Source organism: Nicotiana tabacum, chromosome 24, assembly GCF_000715075.1.
Source record: "Nicotiana tabacum cultivar K326 chromosome 24, ASM71507v2, whole genome shotgun sequence".
NCBI classification, from domain to species: Eukaryota; Viridiplantae; Streptophyta; class Magnoliopsida; order Solanales; family Solanaceae; genus Nicotiana; species Nicotiana tabacum.
The window spans coordinates 63,263,629-63,284,784 of record NC_134103.1 but is presented as its reverse complement, the minus strand read 5'-3'; the positions used below and the strand labels follow the sequence as shown (position 1 = coordinate 63,284,784).

The 21,156-nt window shown below is 35.8% G+C and overlaps 1 protein-coding gene across 1 annotated transcript; it reads right to left on the bottom strand.

The window, feature by feature from the left end:
* Positions 1-723: 723 nt before the first annotated feature.
* LOC107828050 (pachytene checkpoint protein 2 homolog) lies at positions 724-19,463 on the bottom strand. The gene is made up of 14 exons (XM_016655296.2): positions 19,223-19,463; positions 19,048-19,111; positions 18,191-18,297; positions 18,009-18,076; positions 17,468-17,571; positions 17,286-17,390; positions 5,453-5,542; positions 5,283-5,358; positions 3,424-3,493; positions 3,262-3,332; positions 3,043-3,133; positions 1,507-1,634; positions 1,289-1,411; positions 724-1,208 (listed from the first exon to the last, which is right to left on the bottom strand). Exons 1-14 carry the CDS (start codon positions 19,350-19,352, stop codon positions 1,068-1,070), a joined length of 1,368 nt encoding a protein of 455 aa, XP_016510782.1. The 5' UTR covers positions 19,353-19,463; the 3' UTR covers positions 724-1,067.
* Between the last annotated feature and the right edge of the window lie 1,693 nt (positions 19,464-21,156).

Below are 21,156 nucleotides of genomic sequence, written 5' to 3'. Positions count from 1 at the left end.
TTAGGCATGCTTAGTGATCCTTACAGCTCTTTCACTTCGGTTTGGACGAAAAACACTGAACAAGAAAGACAAACAAATTAATCCAACCTTTTAAGCTCTACGAAGTAAGAGGAGGTGCATTGTTAGATTCGGAATATTAGACTTACCATTGAGAACTAAGACAGAAAGCGATCAGGTTGGTATCATGATTCTCTTTTAGTTTCCTAGCTGAAGCAATAAACATAATCGTGGGAACAAATCTCAAGTTTACAAGATAACAAAAGGATAGGTTTATCACTTTGTTTACTTCTTTAATCCCATTTTGTTAAGATATTAATTAGTATGTTTATCACTTCCATTCGAATATGGTTTGCTTGTTTGGTTGCAATTTGGTCAACTCCACCAAGTTACTCCACGTATGTTACTAACACATACATAGAGTAAACATCTACATACAATTATCTTTGAAGTGACAAAATTAAGTAAATTTCTTTACACCGCAGTTGACAGGATTTAAACTCATTTGTTTAACCTAATTACCATCTAGCGCCACTTAGAGAGTTAAACAAATAAAATTGTGATTATTTGCTAAGAACGAATAAGCCTTTCTCATTTATTTGCCACAATCTGGTGATATCAAAATTCAACAGATATGTCAACTTTCCAAAGTTCATAGTGCCTGACATAATCAGATAGTATAAAAACTTCTTAACCGTGCTTGATGAATGAAAGCTAATCGGCCCAAGTGACCAGATCTACCAATATCTGATGGAGATGTAGATGTGATATACATATTTCATCTTAACTTTCATATATGCATCTCCAGTGCAATTGATGTTACAACATACAAGAATACCTATCATTGATGTAATGGCCTTCAAATATATCGTTGTTACATAATTCACATTGCCCAGAAATCCTTCCTCTCCCAAAAGAGATAATAAAGAGCTTGCTTCTGTCGGTCTCAGGACCATATGATAATTTCTCTCGGCATTTTAACAGTGCTAGTCATCGATTTATTCTATAGGTGAGCTTGGTGACAGGGTTAGTAACAGAAGCAGGATTTTGACTTCGAATGGGAAAAAAACTCACTCGGAGAGCTCTGACCGTTCTCTTTTAGCTGTTTCCATCATTACATGCAAAAATTTGCCAGGCTCACAATTGTAAGGACTAGCAAGTGCTGCGTGCGCCAAGAATGGTAGCTTTCTAAGTGATCTTCCACTCATTCCCTAAAAGATAGACATGCATTAACATTGTGTGATTGATGCTGTTGAATTTACTTGACTGGATACAAGGGGCACATCTTTACCTCACATGCCTCTGCAGCTTCAAGGAGTTGTTTACCAAGGTGTAATGACATCTGAGACTCAGTTGTAACTATGCTCAGGTTCTCCCTCAAACCCGCAAAATTTGGAAGAAGATGGTAAGCGTCCTGCATATATTACAGCCATTTCATAGAGATTATTTAGTGCACTATAATCCAAGTGGATCAAAACAACTCAAAAATGATCCAAGAACAACCAGCACCTGAGAATTTGACAAGACGCCAGTACGCAATAGCTCTTGCAAGCATGATCTTAGTATCTCATAACGTGCTTGAAGAGTTGGTGGTCCCACATATGCCTTAATGTCAGCACGATCCACAAAAGCTATATCTGCAATCTCATGAAGCATACAATTTTTAGGTTAAATAAACATATGCAAGTGTGATCAGGATACTGTTCAAAGCATGTCACTGGGAGGAAAAGGGAAGTAAAAGGAAAATGCTAATTAAAGAAAAAGAGAAGTAAAAAGAAAATGCTAGCCAATTGAATGGTAACATCGGTTTAATAAGCAGTAACTATTCATGAAAACAAAATTTTCATCTTACATTAATGTACATGAAGATCCAATAGCATTATATTCATACTAGCTTGTTAAACACGCAGTACATGTCAAACTGTTTGTAGTAGTTTTAAATTTTAATTGCAGAAGAAAACGATGATAGGAAAATTCCAAAATGCTTCCTAACTACTATTACACAAGATTCAAACTAGGAAGAAAAAATACATGCACGATGATCTGCACATATGCTTTTCTTAATGAAAAAAGAAGAAACTGAAACTGCTCATTAATATATTAACAAGAAACTAGACCTCTGCACGATTATGATCTCATACAATTAAAAGAAACTCAGAGTTACTGTGCTTGCAATTTTGCTGTCAAAACAAAGCAATACATAGCATTTTATATTTTATCTGGCACGACTGCTTACAGTAGAATACTTGGAAAACAAGACATTTACATTATATTGTTCAAATATTTCTCTCTTTCAATCAGCTGGATGGGTTCAACTACCTAGTCCTGAAACTAAACAGGAGTTCGCAGAAGACATATTATGTACTATACTTTGACAAGAAGGCACCAAACTTTACAATTTTCTGGGTAGATAAATACTGGGATGACGGCAAAGATCAATTATAGAAACTTATGATAGGAAGTAAGGCCCATATCAAAACCCCAAGTATGACTGGAAACTGGAGAGTAGGAGCAGGACTAGTAATTCAATTTCCTGCTTTATCCCATCGGACTAAAGAATTTTCCCAGTAGAGAGTAATCCCATAAATCCTTACTAAAATGTAATGTATGTAATTCGAGAGGATGAAAAAGGATAATTATTTTTTTTGATAACCGTAGTGTCCGGGCCAGCTTGCGCGCACCTCGACTAATTCCACGGGATACCTACCACCTCCCACCAGCAACAGGTATCAGGTAACTCTATCCACCAAGGCTTGGATAGATGGGAAGAAATCACCTGGTATTTGCCTCCGCTGGGATTTGAACCTGAGACCTCATGGTTCTCACCCACTTCATTGACCACTAGGACACGATAATTATTATGGCCATATGATCAGTGTTGGACCCTACTCCCTAGATAATGGAAATGCAAGATTCTCTAGCCAATGCATAGATCTAAAATATCTGAATTATATCCATAACTTTACTGTTAAACTATCAACATTAGGATGAAGAGGCTCCAATGAACTGTCCTCATATGGCATCTGAATTTAATGGTAGGCATACCAATAGCAGCAGTGATGTTGGATGTAGTGAGAATTATGACATTTGGTGCAGACTTCAACTTGTCAAGTTGGGTCAACAGAGCATTCACTACCTGAGAAGATATATCATGTGTCAAACGACAAATAGATATGCAGCTTTATCAAGAAAACACATTTGTTCTTTAACAAAAGAAATCCTAACAGGTTTTAATTTTGGTGAGTAATATAAAGATTATGGTACCCGGATAGAATCTGAAGGTTCAGATCCAGACAAAGCAGCTTTTCTAGCAGCAGCAAGGCTTTCAACTTCATCTGGAAAAATATGGGCAAAGAGTTATTATGCTAAACGATAAATAAATAATTCACCAGTATAACTGAATTGTTCATTTATTGTAATTCTCACCAATCAGGACAAATACCAGATTGTTTTCTTCCTCTACCATTTCTTGGATTTTCGAGAACAGCTTTGCAACCTAAGGTTGAAATAAGGATGTAAGCCACTTAGCTGAAGTGGAGCACAAAGGTGTCAAAATAGAGCTGTCTACCAAAGAATCAAATGGGCAAACTAGTGCAACATTGGAGATAGGAAGGTGGAGATAAACAGAATGGAGGACATCAAATTACCAAACAAACTTCTTGGTGGTCCCATGTTCTAGTGACTAACATGATTAGGAAGTAGAACTGCATTGCAGAATATATCAGGGCTTTTCAACACTCTTATATACTTTTGCTTTTGCTTTGACAAAATTTTAGTTTCTGTTCTGAGTACTTCAGCTGACAGATTAGATAACAAGTCTTGTCTCATAATAATATAAGAAAATATTGTAGTCAATGACATTATGGAAGTCTGTAACAGCATTTTCCTTTTCCGGAGAACAATCTTAGCACTAAGAGACACCTTCATCTTCATAGTTGACTGCTTGCGAATAATGCAGCCCATGCAATACAAGAATGACCAACGAAGACAATAAGTTGATAGATGCAGCTTAACCTGAAAACTTTAAAACACTAAGGGGTCATTTGGTTGGCCTAATAAGAAAAACAATCCCCTCAAAGTAATGCCAGCATTTGGTTGGTGTTATTAAATAAACCCCGCACTCAGATATGCAAGAATCTACGTATTAGTTATGTCGATAGAATGGAATAAGATTACACATATTAGCAATAACAACAACAACTATTATGTCTCAATTCCAAACAAAGTTGATCATATGAGAATAAAAATATTTAAAGATATAGATGCCCTTAAAGTAATCCTTACATAACAATCCTACATTATTATTCATAGATTCAAGGCACAAAATTCCCTAAAATATTATTTACCCCATAACAACCGCTTCATTATTATTCACCGTATGGACAATCCTTATATGATAATTCCCACATAACTAGTATGTGAACTAAAAGACCCCTAATTCGACTGCCAACTTGGCTCTTTGAGTGTTAGTAAAACTATCAATGATCTTGACCGTGGGTCAGTCTCTTGCGACGTGCGCATGTGGACTCCATTATTGCAATTAACTAGACCAGCATTAGAGAGTATGAACTTGTAATGTAATCGTGGAGTTGAAGTTTCAGCAAAATTCATTTTCAAGCACCAAAACAGAATCCACAAATATCCAATCTCATCAACCAACTATTCCAAACTAGTGCTGCATGCTCTTCAAATTCATTGTCCTCCATGGACTCATTCTCTGCCCTATGCCAGCAAATTGCATCAAAGATAAGAAGCCAATATAAAGAATATCTTCTCTTGGGTGTGGCCTGGTAGTCAATGAAGTGGGAGGAGAACCATGAGGTCTCAGGTTCAATCCCAGCGGAGATAAAAAACACTAGGTGATTTCTTCCCCTCGGCCTAAACCTTGAGGGGCAGAGTTACCCGTACTTGTGCCGGTCGAGGTGCGTGCAAGCTGCCCGCACACCACCATTATCACACAACAACAAAAAACTCTCTTGGTTTCAGCATTGTGAAGACTTGAAGTCTGTAACTTATACAGTTCGGCAGTTTCTCCCTCAGACTATGATGTAACTGAGAATATCTTATGATAGTCAAGTTATGGTAATTTTCTATTAGTCTAATAAATGGATAAAGCAGGATCTCAAATCCTCAGCACAATTTTCCTTTCCAACAAACAAAATGGTTCTTAAATTGTGTAGATTTAAATGTATGGATTTCAAATTCATCTCCAAGGCCAAGCTTGACCCAGTGTAGATAGGTGTCAAGACCTGAATAGTTATCTCAAAGTGTACTATGAAACATACCAGCTTGCCACTTTCAGAAAACCATTTACTGAACAATGAATGTGCATTGACTTCGACCAATTGGCTCTGTGGGTATCTGATTTATGCGAGTATGAATCCAAAGGAAAAAAGGAGGTCAGCAAAGTACCCAAGTGCTGGAACATCCAATAGAGCATTACTTGTGTACAAACCTAGAGCTAAAGCGTATGGAAAGCTTCTGCGCCAATGCTTTGCATAAAGATGTCTTTCCCGTTCCTGGAGGTCCATGCAGAAGAATAATACTACAAACCATTAGAAAAGAAATCAGTGAGAAAACTGGATAACTGTATCCAAATGCAGGACTGGAAAAAGAAACACAATCAAGGACAGATAAGTTTTGCTACATCCTTAAGGTAATAAAAGCTATAAAAGAACGAATTGTGTGGGAGAGAAAACCAGAAAATCAATATCTGATTACTTCAGCCCCAACTACCTAATTCATGTTTACAAAGGTAGATTTGAATAATTTTCAGTTCAACACGGACATTAATTTTTCAAATAAATTATAGGTATAGAAAATATCTGAAAATGCTATTAACTATGAATATTTGCTTAAAAGGAATTAGAAAGATCACTATCAAAGAAGAATATGTTTGACTCTCTTAAATAACAACTAGATCAAACAAAATGGGACGAAAAGGAAGTAATGAGCAGCAAGGCTATCTGAACTCTGACCCATTTGTCACATTAAAGATGGGAGCTCGTGCTTCGACCAATTTACTAGTTTTACTGATGCATATATACTTTCAAAAACATACGCAACCAAATTGTTGCTCGATGTAGTTTTCACATCTTATGTCTGAATTACTAGAGTACCCATGTTTGTGCCTAGTAGTTTGTCTTGATTTACAGTTTGATTATACTGTCATAGCTGCTTGACATCAGTTCATCCACTTATTTATGGTACTTAACAACAATAACAACAACAACAACAACAAAAAATCCAGTAGTTTCCCACAAGTAGGGTATGGGGAGGGTAGCCTTACCCCTACCCTTGGAAGGGCAGAGAGGATGTTTCCGATAAACCCTCGGCTAGAGAACGACTGAAAAAGAAAAGATAATTGCAACAAGTAGGAACAACAACAAGATGAAATAAGATTGAATCCAAGAATGCAATCAAACTCTAGGTAGTAATAGCCATATATGGATAAAAGGATATCATACTAACATTAATGCTAGCGAACTGAGTAAGACAAAGAGAAACGCTCGACTACCTACGAACCTTCTACCACAATTTTTGACCTTCACATCCTCCTGTCTAGGACCATGTCCTCAGTCAGCTCCAGCTGCGCCATGTCCCGCCTAATAACCTATCCCCAAGACTTGTTAGGCCAACCTCTAGCCCTCCTGCTACCCACCGAGACTAACCGCTCGCACCTTCTAACTGGGGCTTTTATACTTCTCCTCTTAACATGCCCGAACTATCTCAACCTCACCTCTCGCATCTTATCCTCCACAGGGGCCACTTCCACCTTTTCCCGAATAACTTCATTTATAATCTTATCCAACCGGGTATGCCCACACATCCACCTCAACATCCTCATCTCAGCTACTTTTAGTTTCTGGGTATGAGAGTTCTTGGCCGGCCAACAGTCTGCTCCATACAACATAGTCGGTCTAACTACAACCTTGTAGAACTTACCTTTAAGTCTCAGCGGCACATTCTTATCACACAAGACACCGGAAGCGAGCCTTCACTTCATCCATCCTGTTCCGATACGATGCGTGACATCTTCATCAATCTCCCTGTTACCTTGTATTATAGATCCAAGATACTTGAAACTATCTCTCTTGGGGATGACTTGCGTATCAAGCCTCACCTTCATATCCCCTTCCTGGGTACCGTTGTTGAACTTGCACTCCAAGTATTCCGTCTTGGTCCTGCTCAACTTGAAACCCTTAGACTCTAGGGTCTGCCTCCAAACCTCCGGCCTCTCATTAACACCACCCCACGTCTCGTCAATTAAAATTATGTCATCAGCAAATAACATACACCATGACAACTCACCTTGAATGTGTCTCGTCAATGCGTCCATCACCAAGGAAAATAGGAATGGACTAAGAGTTGATCCCTGGCAACCCCATCATAACCGGAAAGGAGGGTTGTGAAAAGCGGTCGCTTCCTCGCTTAAAGCGAGAAGCGAAGCGACCCTTTACCCGTTTCTGCCATGTGAAGCGACTCAGGTAGAAGCGGGAAGCGACCAAGCGAAGCGAAGCAATGCAAGCGAACGCTTCTTTGTTTTAAGCAGGTGACAGGCTGTTTAATTAAAAATGAAGGGTTTTCAGTGCTTTTTTATTAAAACACGACCATCGGAGCATCTGAGAGTCTAAAGAGGCGAGTAGGGTTCTTCAACTTCAAGCCTTCAATAGAGATTCAGCAGCAACAGGTATGTAATGATATTCCTTCTTCTTCTTCTTTTTCTTTCACTGTTTCAACATCCAAATAGCAGCGAAATGCTGGCGAATTTTTTTTTTTACCTTCGGTTCTTCTTTCTCAGTCTTCTCCTCTTCGTTGAGTTTTTCTTTCATTGTTTTTATGCTGCCCAGTTTTTAACAGAACCATACTGCCCGTCCTCTTATTTTTATATCCTTTATTCTTAGTTCTTATTGCTTTTCTTATGTGTTATGTAGTTGTTCTTTTAATGGCACCAAAAGAAGATAGGAAAGATCCGGCTTGGGCTTACTCTACAAGAGTTAGCGAGACCAACAAGATGGCAATTAGATGTCTTTTTTGTGACAAGATTTCAAATGGGGGAATCTATCGTCAAAAAGCGCATCTAATCGGTGGTGATCCAAATGTCGCATCTTGTTTTAAAGTTTTGTCGTATGTGAAGGAAGAATTGAAAGCATTCCTTCAAAAAAAAAAGAGTTAAAGACTCAAATGATTCATGAACAAGAATTGTATAATCTTGATGAAGACAATGATGAAATAGAAGAAGGTGACGATGCTTCGTCGCTTCCATCAAAATCACAAAAGCGGGGAAGGATGCAAACAATGTCTTCTGGTTGTGGATCTACTGGCAAGACCAAAGGTCCTATGGATTGTTACTTCACGCAAAAATCTGGAGATAAGGGAGGAAAAAATGATAATCCTCAAATTGATGCCAAAGCGATTTTGAGGGATCGTGCAGTTACAATGTTTGCGTGGTGGATGTATGATGCAGCTCTTCCTTTTAATTGTGTTAATTATACTGATACTTTTTCTGCTTTTATTGAGGTCGTAGGCCAATATGGTCCAGGAATGAAGCCCCCAACTTATCATGAAGTTAGAGGTCCATATCTAAAAAAAGAGGTGGAAGAGACTAACAAAATCGTGGAGGAGCACAAAGTAGAATGGAACAAGTTTGGTTGTTCCATTATGATGGATAAGTGGACGGCAAGAAATGGAAAAATGATCATCAATATCTTGGTGAATTCTCCTAAGGGAAGCATGTTTCTTGAGTCCGTTGATGCAAGCGACTCTTCGACTGATTCAACCAAAATGTACTCCTTGTTCAAGAGTACAATAGACTCTATTGGAGCAGAAAATGTTGTTCAAGTTGTCACGGACAACGCCAGTGAAAATGTTTATTGGACTCCGTGTGCAACACATTGCATTAATTTGATCTTCGGTGACATTTTCAAGGAAAGACCCTTCAATTCAGTCTTTAATCAGGCAATTAGAGTACATTTCTATATTGTTCAAAGGCCTTTGTTATTGAATATGATGAAGAGATTCACTAAACAAAGAAGCTTGGTGAAACCTGCAAAGACAAGATTTGATACCGCTTTCTTGACTTTGCATAGGATGTATGAGCAAAAAAGCAATTTGAAGAAGTTGTTTGTTTCAGATGAGTACACTAACGACGCCTCAATGCTACTCTTTAGTTTTTACATTGAAGTATTGAACATCTGCTTACAATTACATGTGTTGTCTATGCAGTATTTATTTTTTTATTTTATTTTTAAATTCCGCTTCACTTCAAAAAAGTGAGCGCTTCGCTTCTCGCTTCTCACTTTAAGCAAAATGGGGGTTGTTGCTTTTCCTCGCTTCACGCTCTTCACAACACTGCCGGAAAGTGTTCTGAGTCTCCTCCCGCTGCCCTAACCCGAGTCTTAGTTTCATCATACATGTCCTTAATCACCCTAATGTAGGCTACTGGGACCCCTTTAGCCTCCAAGCATCGCCAGAGCACCTCTCGCGGGCTTTTGTCATATGCTTTCTCTAGGTCAATGAACACCATGTGCAAATCCTTTATCTCTCTATACCGCTCCACCAATCTCCTCACAATGTGAATGGCTTCCATAGTAGAACGCCCCGGCATGAAACCGAACTGGTTCTCAGAAATGGACACACTGGTCCTCACCCTTACTTCAACCACCCTCTCCCAAACTTTCATAGTATGTCTTACCAGCTTAATCCTCCTATAATTATTGCAACTTTGGATATCACATTTGTTTTTATACAGAGAAATCATCATACTCCACCTCCATTCATCGGGCATCTTCTTGGTCCTAAAAATGACATTGAACAGCCTAGTGAGCCACTCCAAACCTACTTTACCCGCATTCTTCCAAATTCCACAGGTATTTCATCTGGCCCGGTAGCTCTACCCATGTGCATCTTACGCATAGCCCTCTCTACCTCCTCTACTCTTATGCGCCCACAATACCCGAAATCTCTGCGCATCTCGGAGTGCTCCAAGTCGCTCTTCGTTAAGGAGTTTATGGAAATATGCCTGCCATCTTCGTCTAATCTGAGCCTCTTCCATCAAAACTCTACCTTCCTCTTTGATACACTTAACTTGATCCAGATCACGAGCCTTCCTCTCTCTCACCTTGGCTAGCCTATATAACTTCTTGTCCCCGCCTTTGGCCCCAAGCTCTTCATACAAACGCCCAAACGCCACAGTCTTAGCCGCAGTAACCGCTAACTTTGCCTCTTTCTTAGCCGTCCTATACCCCTCCATGTTCATCCTCTCTGCATCCTCATCCATGCTCTCTATAAGCGTCAAGTATGCCGCTTGCTTGACTTCCACTTTCTCTTGTAGCTCCTCACTTATTTATGGTACTTATTCCAAGAAATTCTGACACTTTTAAAAGAAAAAGTAAACAATCCTCTTCATATTAGGCTCTATAAGTTAATTGGTAATCCTTTCACGTATGGGATAATGAAGTCAACACACTGTCAATGTGTTAATGTCTCAATGTTACAAACCTGATATATGACATGTATTCAACATGTTTCAAAATGTTTGTAAATAATCTTTCTTTCACAAATCTTGGCATATTGAGATAAGCTATACAAAAATTCACAACAAATAAACAATATATTCAGGCATGGAAGGGAAATTTCAAAATAAAATCAATGACCAAGGTTTAATCGATTTTATACATAGAATATGACTACTGGCAGGATCAATCATGTAGCATTCCTCGTTGAAGTCAGCATTACAAGAGTCTAACCAACCCAAAGGCACGGCCAAGTCCAAAACGAGCACGACTATCGTTCATGCGGAGCATCTTTTGGGCAGATAGGAGTAAATAAAGACCTCATGCCCATTGCATTTACCAAGTCCAAGAGTCTCAACAACTAGCCATGGACCATGCCATTACACGCCGGAGCGAGGAAGATGAGGGACAAAACTGCAGCATTTGATTCACCGTGCACATGGAATGCGAGGGCCGAATGGAAACTGATTGTACCTGATAATGTCTGGGCATAAGGTATGCAACACAAGAAAAACCGACTTCCGAACAAGCCTAACTTGTCTTTTTGTGTCATGATTGAGATGGCATGTAGGTTAGAGCATTGCTGCTCAAGTAGGGATCCAACATATCCACACAAGCAAAACATCACTCAAATGGCATGCGTACACATGCCTCACCAATGCACGTCAAACACCAACCACAATGGTCAGCATATAGATGCCATGTGTTGCCACCAATGCCAATGTTGCAAAGTCAAAGCAAGTCTCGTCAGACACGAGTTACACTAGTTTCTCATCCCACACCACCCTACTCCACCCCAATAGGCTATCCTATAAGATCCCACCGAAGCAAAGAAGGCACCTCGAGTTCCGCACACAGACACACAACATTTGGCAAGTCATGAGCTTAGCCCCAGGGGACAACACCAACAACATATAACGACTTGTCTATGCATGGCACCAAATAACTATGTTGCATGCTGACTTTCCCCAATACATGCATGCCCCTGCCTGGCAGTAAGTACCTTGAGGTGCCTTCAACACATATATTCCCCTTATATATGTCTTAAGAAAACCCCTAAATGACATGAGTAGACAAAGTTTGGCCAGAGAATCATACTAGTCGTGTACAACACCAAATTGCACAATCTGAGGTACAACTAAGCTACATAAATTTTTTAATGTATCCATATATATATACTAGTATAAGAACCCGCGTGATGCGCGGATAATTTGACAGAATATTAATCTTATAAAATTATGATCTAATATATCATATTAACTTAATAAATATTAGTTGTATTTTATTATTTAATATAGTGTGCAAAAATATAACACAATCTATACAAAATTAAAGGATACACATCATATAGTAATCAAATAAATTGTTTGATCCTTTTTTATTTTTATTATTGTATTAGCAAGTACTTAGTACTATTGATAATTTTCTTGAGTGTTATTTATTTATCTTTTATTTTTTAATTGAATTGAAAGTTTCTTTATTTTTTTATTTTGTTTTTTTATTTTAAAATAATTCTAAAACTCCAACTTGAAACTACTCCACGATTTGAATGGATAATTTTTATTATATATTTTCATTTTTTTATTATAGCTAATTTAATATATTTTAAAAAAAAAACATTTGCAAAACTTCAACTTGAAACTACTCCCCAACTTGATGAGTAGATTTGTTTTCCTTTTTTATTATATATGTTTTCATTTTTTTATTATAGCTAAAAACAATTCTTTTTTTTTGTTTTTTTATTTTAAAATATTTGTAAAACTCTAACTTGAAACTACTCCCCAATTTGAATAGGTAGTATTTTTTCCTTTTTTTATTATAGTTAATTATAAGATATCTTTATTTATTAATTTAAATAGAGTAACCAATTAATTCAAAATTTAAAATTCAAAGGTTTTTTAGTTAGAAAGGGAGTAACCAAAACTATTCCCTAACTTGAATAGGTAGTTTTTTTTGTTTGTTTTTAATATTTTCAATTTTACTATAGCTAATTTAATTTTTTTCTTATTTTTTCTAAAAAATTTTAAAATAATTTTAAAACTCCAACTTGAAACTACTCCCCAGTTTGAATGTCACTTGAAAAATATTTTGTCTTAACAATGCCACTTGACTTTTTATATTTTTCATTTGAATTGAAAGTTTTTTTATTTCTTTATTTTTGTTTTTTATTTTAAAATAATTTTAAAACTCCAACTTGAAACTACTCCCCAATTTGAATGGGTATTTCTTTTATTTATATATTTTCGTTTTTTATTATAGCTAATTTTATTTTTTTATTTTTTTTAATATATTTTTAAAACTCCAACTTGAAACTACTTCCCAATTTGAATGGGTAATTTTTTTTCGATTTTATTATAGCTAATTATAAGATATCTATATTTATTAATTCAAATAGAGTAACCAATTAATTCAAAATTTAAAATTCAAAAGATTTTTTAGTTAGAAAGGTAGTTTATTTTGTCTTAAAACTCCAACTTGAAACTACTCCCAAATTTGAATTTGCAATTTTTTATTTTTTTTCAATTTTGTTTTTATTTAAAATAATTTTAAAACACCAACTTAGTTGGAGCTTTGTCCTAAAAATCTATACTTGGTGTCCCATGGTGATACCACTTGGCATCATATAATTATTTACTTCTCTTTTTGTGTGTGTGTATGTATATATATATATAGACTACTATATTAGAAAGAAACTACTCCCCAATTTAAATTGGTAATTTTTTATTTCTTTATTTCCGATTTTTATTTTAAAATAATTTTAAAACTCCAAATTGAAACCATACCCCAATTTGAATTGGCAATTCTTTATTTCTTTATTTTCGTTTTTTATTTTAAAATAATTTAAAACTCCAACTTGAAACTATTCTCCAACTTGAATAAGTAGTTTTTATTATTATTAATATTTTCGTTTTTTTATTGTAGCTAATTTAATTTTTTCTTATTTTTAGTTTTTTAATTTTGAAATAACTTTAAAACTCCAACTTGAAACAACTCCACAATTTGAATGAGTAGTTATTTTTTTATACTTTCATTTTTTTAATATAATTAATTATAAGATATCTATATTTATTAATTCAAATAGAGCAACCAATTAATTCAAAGTTTAAAAAGGGTTTTTTAGTTAAAATGGTAGTTAATTTTTTCTTAATAATGCCACTTGGCTTTTTGTGGTTATGCCACTTGTCTTAATAATGTGCTTTTGCCTCTTGGCTTAAGGAGAGGGCTTTTTTCTCTCCTTTTAATAATATATAGATATAGATATTATTATCAAATATTTATATAATACAATAATATAAAATAATAAGAAATCAAAAAAAAAAAGAAAAAAAATGTGACAAATTTTCCAGCACATCAAATAATTTAAAAACACATATATGAGCATGCATTTGTGCAAAAAAAGTAACAAAATAACATAAAAATGAAATACAAAAAATGCACTAAAATTAATTAAACAATAGGTTAAAATTATGTAAAATTAGTGAAAAAAATATATAAAGTTGGGGAGAGAAGCATGAATATGAGAAGTGTGATATTGTGAACTAGATTGTTGGAAAGTTGGGAATAGATAAGCCAAAATGTGTTGATTAGAATACGACTATAATAGCAGACGAGTCGGGAAGCAGGCACCCTACTGCATGGTGCACACTGCCAACCACCATCACCACTTCCAACTACCTCCATGACCAACCACCATCGTCAATCACAATTGCACCATCCATCTCCACTATCACAATTATCACCACTACCAACCACCATCACCACAACTATCACCAGCACCACTACTACCAACTACCTCCTACATCACAGCCACCACCACTACCAACCACCATCACCACTTGACATGTCACTAGGCATTAGCCTTGCACTAGACAACCCGAAAAACCTTTAGTTGTGACATTGTCGTTGCATGCGGCTAGTACTTGACATGTCATTGGGCATTAGCCTTGCACTCGACACTAGGCATTAACGTTGTCCTTGACATGTCACGAGTCATAAGCCACTTGACACCCCAAAAGAAAACGTGCCTTAACCTTAGCATCCATGCATTTAGTTGTGTGCCATGTGTGGATGTCAATTTTAAAGGGAGCATACGCTCTGTATGATTTGTTGGACTTATTCGATCTTCCAAAACTTTGTGCCTATTTATCATAAAATAAGGAATAAACCGCCTTTAGAAAATGGTTAAAATTGATTGGAATAGAGGGTAGACGAATTGGAGTGGCAAGGCTAAATCTTAGTGGATCATGGCAGCACTACTCTAAATTTAAATACACCTCGTGTATTCAAGTCGTCTATAAAGGATTCAACTCGCCTCTTGATGGAAATTGTACTTCAAAGCAGTCAGTGCGATCCTTCTACCGTGATAACTTTGCCAATATCACGTGCCCTTTGGGCCAGAGGCCCCTACTGGGGGGGTCAATATGTGGACACCATGCGCATGCATTACTTCTAGACCGCATTCTAAGTTAAAGGCGTTCAGTCATAATCCGCGCAGGTAGCTTCGTGCCACTAGCTTTTTAACCAATCAGTGATGACCAATTGTGCGAATCAATGATTCGGCTCGTACTAAGTTGAATTACTATTGCAACATTATATTCAGTAGGGTAACACTAATCAGTCTCACGACGGTCTAAACCCAGCTCATGTTCCATATTTGTGGGTGAACAATCTCACACTTGATGAATTCTTCTTCATAATAACGGATGAAGAACAAGTTAATAGCTAGAAGATGAACTTCCTAGAGTTATATGAAACCCTCTCACATTTCTTCTGATAATACTGTTATAACTACCTCGCTAGCCAGAAAAATAAGGTTAGTAAAATAATCATGTTTCTAGTGGTGTCAAAGGGTCGTTTAACGAGCGCTTAACCCTGAAGCTAGATGCATAATAGGATGAGCACTTTGCGTTCTTAGGCAGCATTTTAATTCAAGAACCAAGTCGTTTAAGGAGTATGTCTCATCACCTATGGGCTATGCTTTAGAGAAAACAACACTAAACAATAACTAGTTCACCTAACCTAACAATAATTTTTTCAACTCTTCTGCCCACTATTAATGTATTACATATATTACTTTTTCATTATTCTCTTGATTTGCATCTTTCTTAATCAAAACTCATTGTGCTTGCCCTTAAAGCTCCAACAAACTTCAAAGTGCTTTTTTGCTTTTTGTGTTTGATAATGCCGCATATTACTATTTGGCTCTTATTTCCCACTATCTACATCCATTATCCCGTGATTTTTTTTTGTTTGTTTTTCCTTTTTTGCCTCTTTTGCCTATCTTTCTTCTCTAATTTATATACCTGATCAAGTTAGTTATTTCTTGTGTACAGCAGTTTGTTGTGTCCATTTGTATTAGTTCTAAAATGTCAAATCCCACATTTAAGAAAAATCTCACTCTGACTTGTCAGTATCATCTCTAATTATTATTTTGCTTGGAAGATATAAGAGTCGTGATAGGGTTTGTGATAATAGGATAGCCTCAAAATTTGATATTATGTAACCTAACAAGATATTCAAACTTCATAAACAAATTTGACGGTCTACCTTTAGTAAAACAAATCCTCAAATTTTGCATACTAACAATATCCTGGGATGGGATAAATCCTGCTTCCAACGATTCCAATTCCTTCACATCCGTAATGCAGTAGACAGTTTCTAGAATAAAATTATTATTTCTCATACAATTACCAGGATTTTGTCAAAAATAAATAATGTAGAAACAAAGGTAGCATTAGAAAAGCATTGGAAATACTCCCCCGTCTCAATTTATGTGATACTGTCTTTTTTAGTCTATCTCCAAAAGAATGGCACTTGCTATATTTAGAAACAATTTAACTTTAAAGTTCTCATTTTTCCTTGAATGAGATGATTTATAGCCACAAAAATATCTACGAAATGTTTTACTCCACAAGTTTCAAAAGTCTTTCGTTCTTTCTTAAACTCTGAGCCCAGTCAAACAACCTCACATAAATTAGGACAGAGAGAGTAAGTGATTGAAGCTAATTATTTTTTTACCTAAGGCCTTTATTTTTCTCATAAGGTAAATAATTGTATCGAGTTGGGACATTTCCATATACAAGCAGTATACCAAAAAGTAGAGAGCCTAAACCAAAATATTTGTTGTTTTTGGTCCATATGCATTCAACAAGAGCTCATTAGAGCAGACCAACGTGGAAATAAGTGAGAACTGAACATGCACTCATAATCAATAAAACCAAATCTATCAAACGTGTTATTACCACATCGAGTCAAAATCTTGAAGCAAGCTTGGATAAACCTACAGAATACTGATCCTTTGCACAATAGAACTTCAAAATGTTATCAAGTTACAATTTAGATCCTCAATTATGCATCCATAAGGAGTAAGTTGACATCGATAGGCACAATAAACCTGTACACTAATGAGTATGTTGTTTCATTAGGGCTTTTTGTGATTAATAAGCACCCTAATGAAACAACAAGTGTGGCAACAACCATATGCAAGATTGGGATCTGAAATACTTATGTTGAAGAGATTCTAATTAGCAATTTCATGAAGCATGTGTGATCCTACGGTGCATTCAATATGCAAACGGCTACCAAACAATCCGGATTTTGTACAAGTGCCAAAAGTGCATCAAAAACTCCAACTAAGCTTCACTTAAACTGGTTATTCGAAACTCACCAAGACAAGAATGCAAGGCAGAATGAACATATCATAAGCACAGACAAGGTTTATAGGCAAAGCTTGGCCTCATAAATATTTGTGAATCGGGAAAACAAGTTTCTTACCGATTCCAAGATACTAGGAATGGATTAACTCCCTTTTCGGTAAACAGCAAAGCACTTGCTGCATATCGCAACAATCTCTGCTTGAGACCAGATTCATATATTAAGCTGTAGAAATGAAATGATAAATCACATATGTATTCCTTGAAGAAACATCTAGTTTTTTAAGCTAGCGAGCGACACACCTTTCCCACATTCCATTAAATTCCTTTGCGGGAAGAATCCATTCATTAAATGTAGAAAGCTGGCCATCCCCACTCAACTCTTCACATGGTCCTTCCTCACTAAGCTGAGAAATGAAAATCTCCAAATCAAATTCAAATTGGGGAGGTCAAAAAATTGGACACGTCAACTCTAATCGATTAGGTGCACATGTTGACTGTGTTAGCTATTCTCACACCAACCTCCAATTTCTCTTTCACTTCTTTTCTGGTTTATTCTATTTTACTTGGCAGGATTTATGAATAACAGGACATCATATAACCCTTTCATACAAGCAGTTACACGAATGATAGCTACAACATACGCACACATGAATCGTATGTTACATTGGGCTCAGGTAGGAGTACCAAATTCAATATATATCCAATATGGGCACAAGTTTCTAGCAACTTTTGTGTGTCTTGAAGAATCCTTTCATCAAGTTTCTATATCATCAAGCTAGGATAGAAAATAGGGATGCCCAAATGGCTTGGGACTTTAGGTAGCTTTAGAAAAGAAGCAGACCTGGAATACATGAACAACTGGTTTTACTTGCCAGAACAGAAGAATATCTCGGTTCTCCACCCACACATCTACAAAAGAAACAATGTAGCAGCGCATTAATACCCAAAAATAAGCTTGGTAAACATTAGTTTGCTTCTTTCTGCTACACAAACAGAAGGCCAAAGCGACTGAATATTTTATACCTGTGTCACAAACACATATGTGCTGAACATTTTCAGCAAGAAAGAGATCATCAATTGGAATTGGAATTGGACCATCCTCGTAGCTCATGCTCCTCTTTTCCAGCATTCTGTACAAAATGATTTTCCCAAATAAACCAAATAAGCAAATTTGACTGAGAATTCAAAATAAGAAAAAGTAACCTTAGCCATAAATAGTGTTCATATGAAACAGCATGCACCTTAACAATTCCCAGAGACGTCAAATACAACATTAACAACATATATGCCTCAATTGCAGCTAGTTGCAGTCAGCATATGAATTATCATCATCCAATTAAGCTCTATTAGGACCTATTGCATCCTGATATTCAATAATTTGAGTTCCTCTAACACTAGATTCTCTCTATATTTCCTAGTAACAAGCAAATCTCTAGCAACAGTAAGCCTCATCTTAGCATAGCATCACGACTAACATTATACTCAACTAATCAAACTTGACATTTAATTATTTTTGTGACATGTGTCCAGGCCAACTTGTACCCACCTCGACTATTCCACCAGGTACCTGCTACGGGTAACTCTACCCACCAAGGCATAGGCAAACGAAAAGAAATAATCTATTTTTTTCCTCCGCTCGCATTATCACTTAATTGTGTGGAAATGACCTCAGCAATCTGCATATGGTATACTGCAATTATCCTCTAACCCTATACTGGACTAGGAGCACTTAGTGCACAAGATAACCTCCTTTTTATCCCATTTAGTTGCATTATTTTCAATTACATACTTCAACATTGATATTTAGTACATTCAAAAGTAAGAGAAGTCATTCACAGCACCCAAAGACACCGAGACATAAATGTTGAAAATTTACATACCTCTCAACAGCTAACGTAACATCATCAATGCGAGCTGTACTTGAAGGCTTCAAACAAACTTCAACTACAATTACAAAAAATTAAACTTTTGGGCAAAAAGAAAAACTATCCAAATCCTTAAACAAAATTAATTCCACAAGGTAGAATATTACAAATGTATAATATTGTGGAGAACCTGAAACAAGAACTTTTTCTTCAGGCAATGTGAGTGACGGAGGTGGAGGAGGATCCGGAACGATGCCGTTTTGCTCGCTGGTGTTGACTTCAGGAGCGTTGACCATGGAGATTTCCATTGGAGCGCTCATTTTGTTGTGACAATGTGGAAATATTTGGCTACTAACGCAGAAATGGAGTATGAAGAAGAATTGGCCAAACCCTAGGAGGAATTGGAAGACGCAAAAAAGAAAAGGGGGAGGTTTCAAAATGAGCGCGGGAAGAAGATATAAACACTAGTATATGTTGCGGGAGAATCCCAAAGTACCCGACCCGCAGAGTATTTTGGGCCAATGGCTCTTAGAGGCCCAATAAGTCCTCGGAATGAAAAGGTTGGTTCAGGCCTCTTTTGTTTTTAGGAAACTACCAGTTATGTCCGCCTATAAGAGAGAATAATTTATTTTATTTTTTAAATTAATTCAAATATTTTTGTCTTTCAATTCAAATATATACAAAAATTTTGAAATGATATAATCTAATAAGATATTAAAAATTGTGTATTTTAGGTTTCGATTTCAGATGTACTCTTAGCATTACAAATTATCTATACAAATCTATAATATAGATATAGATTATATTTTGTCATAAGATAAAAAAAATTGCCTTTAAAGTGCGAAGTAGTATTTTCTCTATATGACACTTTGGATGACCTCATGCTTCACTATCATTCTTTTAATATAATATATAAAGTTATATTAGGTGATAGCATCTTTTCAATTTAAAATATAATAGGTTTCAGAATAAATAATTTTTAGTAAATAAAAATTATTGTTTTCATAGAAATATTTAGTTAAGTATGTTTAAATTCAAACTCAAAAAGAGTAATTAATTATTAATAATACATAATACATAATTTAATTATTTTAAAATATAAATTAAAAAAAATAACTATTACCTAATTTAACTTACTTTGTCCTAAATTGCCAAGTTTTAAAGAGCAAAGTAGCATTTTCTTTATATGACACTTAGCTTGACATCATGCTTCACTATCATTCTTTTAATATAATATATGAAGTTATATTATGTGGTGATAACTTTTCAATTTAAAATATAATATGTTTCAGAATAAATAAGTTTCAGTACATAAAAATTATTATTTCCGTAAAAACAAATTAGTTAAGTATGTTTAAACTCAAATTCAAAAAGAGAAACTAACTATTAACAACATATCGTGCATAATTTAATTTTAAAAAAATTAAAAAATTAAGGCAAAATACATAAAGACCCCATTAAACTTGTCCAAAAAATATGTTTGAATACTTAAACTAAATGGGTGTTCTTTTACCCTCCCTCCTCCCTCCCCCTCCCCTCCCCTAAACACATCTGAAGTGAATTATTTTCCTCCTTAACAGCTGATGTAGTAAAAAAAAAAAAAATTAAAAGCGCGTACATAACAAAAAATAAAAAATAAAAAAGTTTATGTCTCCTTCTTCCTCACCCCCTCATCCCTTTCTTCTTTACAGATAGTGCAGTAGACTATTGAAGCTTTAATCCAACTCAAAACCACCCAAATCCTTCACCCCAAATTTAAGGTACAGATTCCATAAATTGCACCCAACAAAATCCAGCAACACCCAACTACTTCCACCGTTTCCATGGCCATCTCTGGAACCTTCACTTCCTCGACCACACTACAAATTCATTCCCAAATTTGCTTCCATCATTATTCACTTCTAAAAGCACATTTATTCCTCTTATATTCGCAATTAACACCACCGAATTATAAATCAAATTGGGTATAGCTTAATTTCTTGGCTCATTTATGTCAATTTTTGACTCGCACTTGTCGTCTTGATGCAAGGAAGAAATTACTATTAGCCTCATTATAGGTACTATTGTAAAATGTTATGGTGAAATTTATCACATAAATATGGGAGAACTTAATTATATTTTTGG

What these genes read in the sequence shown, in the direction of transcription:
- LOC107828050 (XM_016655296.2), bottom strand. Translation starts at nt 19,352, where the DNA reads ATGAGCGCTCCAATGGAAATCTCCATGGTCAACGCTCCTGAAGTCAAC. An exon ending in CATATGTGTTTGTGACACAG is followed by an intron (nt 18,077 to 18,190) that starts GTATAAAATATT and finishes TTTCTTTTGTAG; the next exon opens with ATGTGTGGGTGGAGAACCGA. An exon ending in CAGTTGTTCATGTATTCCAG is followed by an intron (nt 17,572 to 18,008) that starts GTCTGCTTCTTT and finishes TTCATTTCTCAG; the next exon opens with CTTAGTGAGGAAGGACCATG.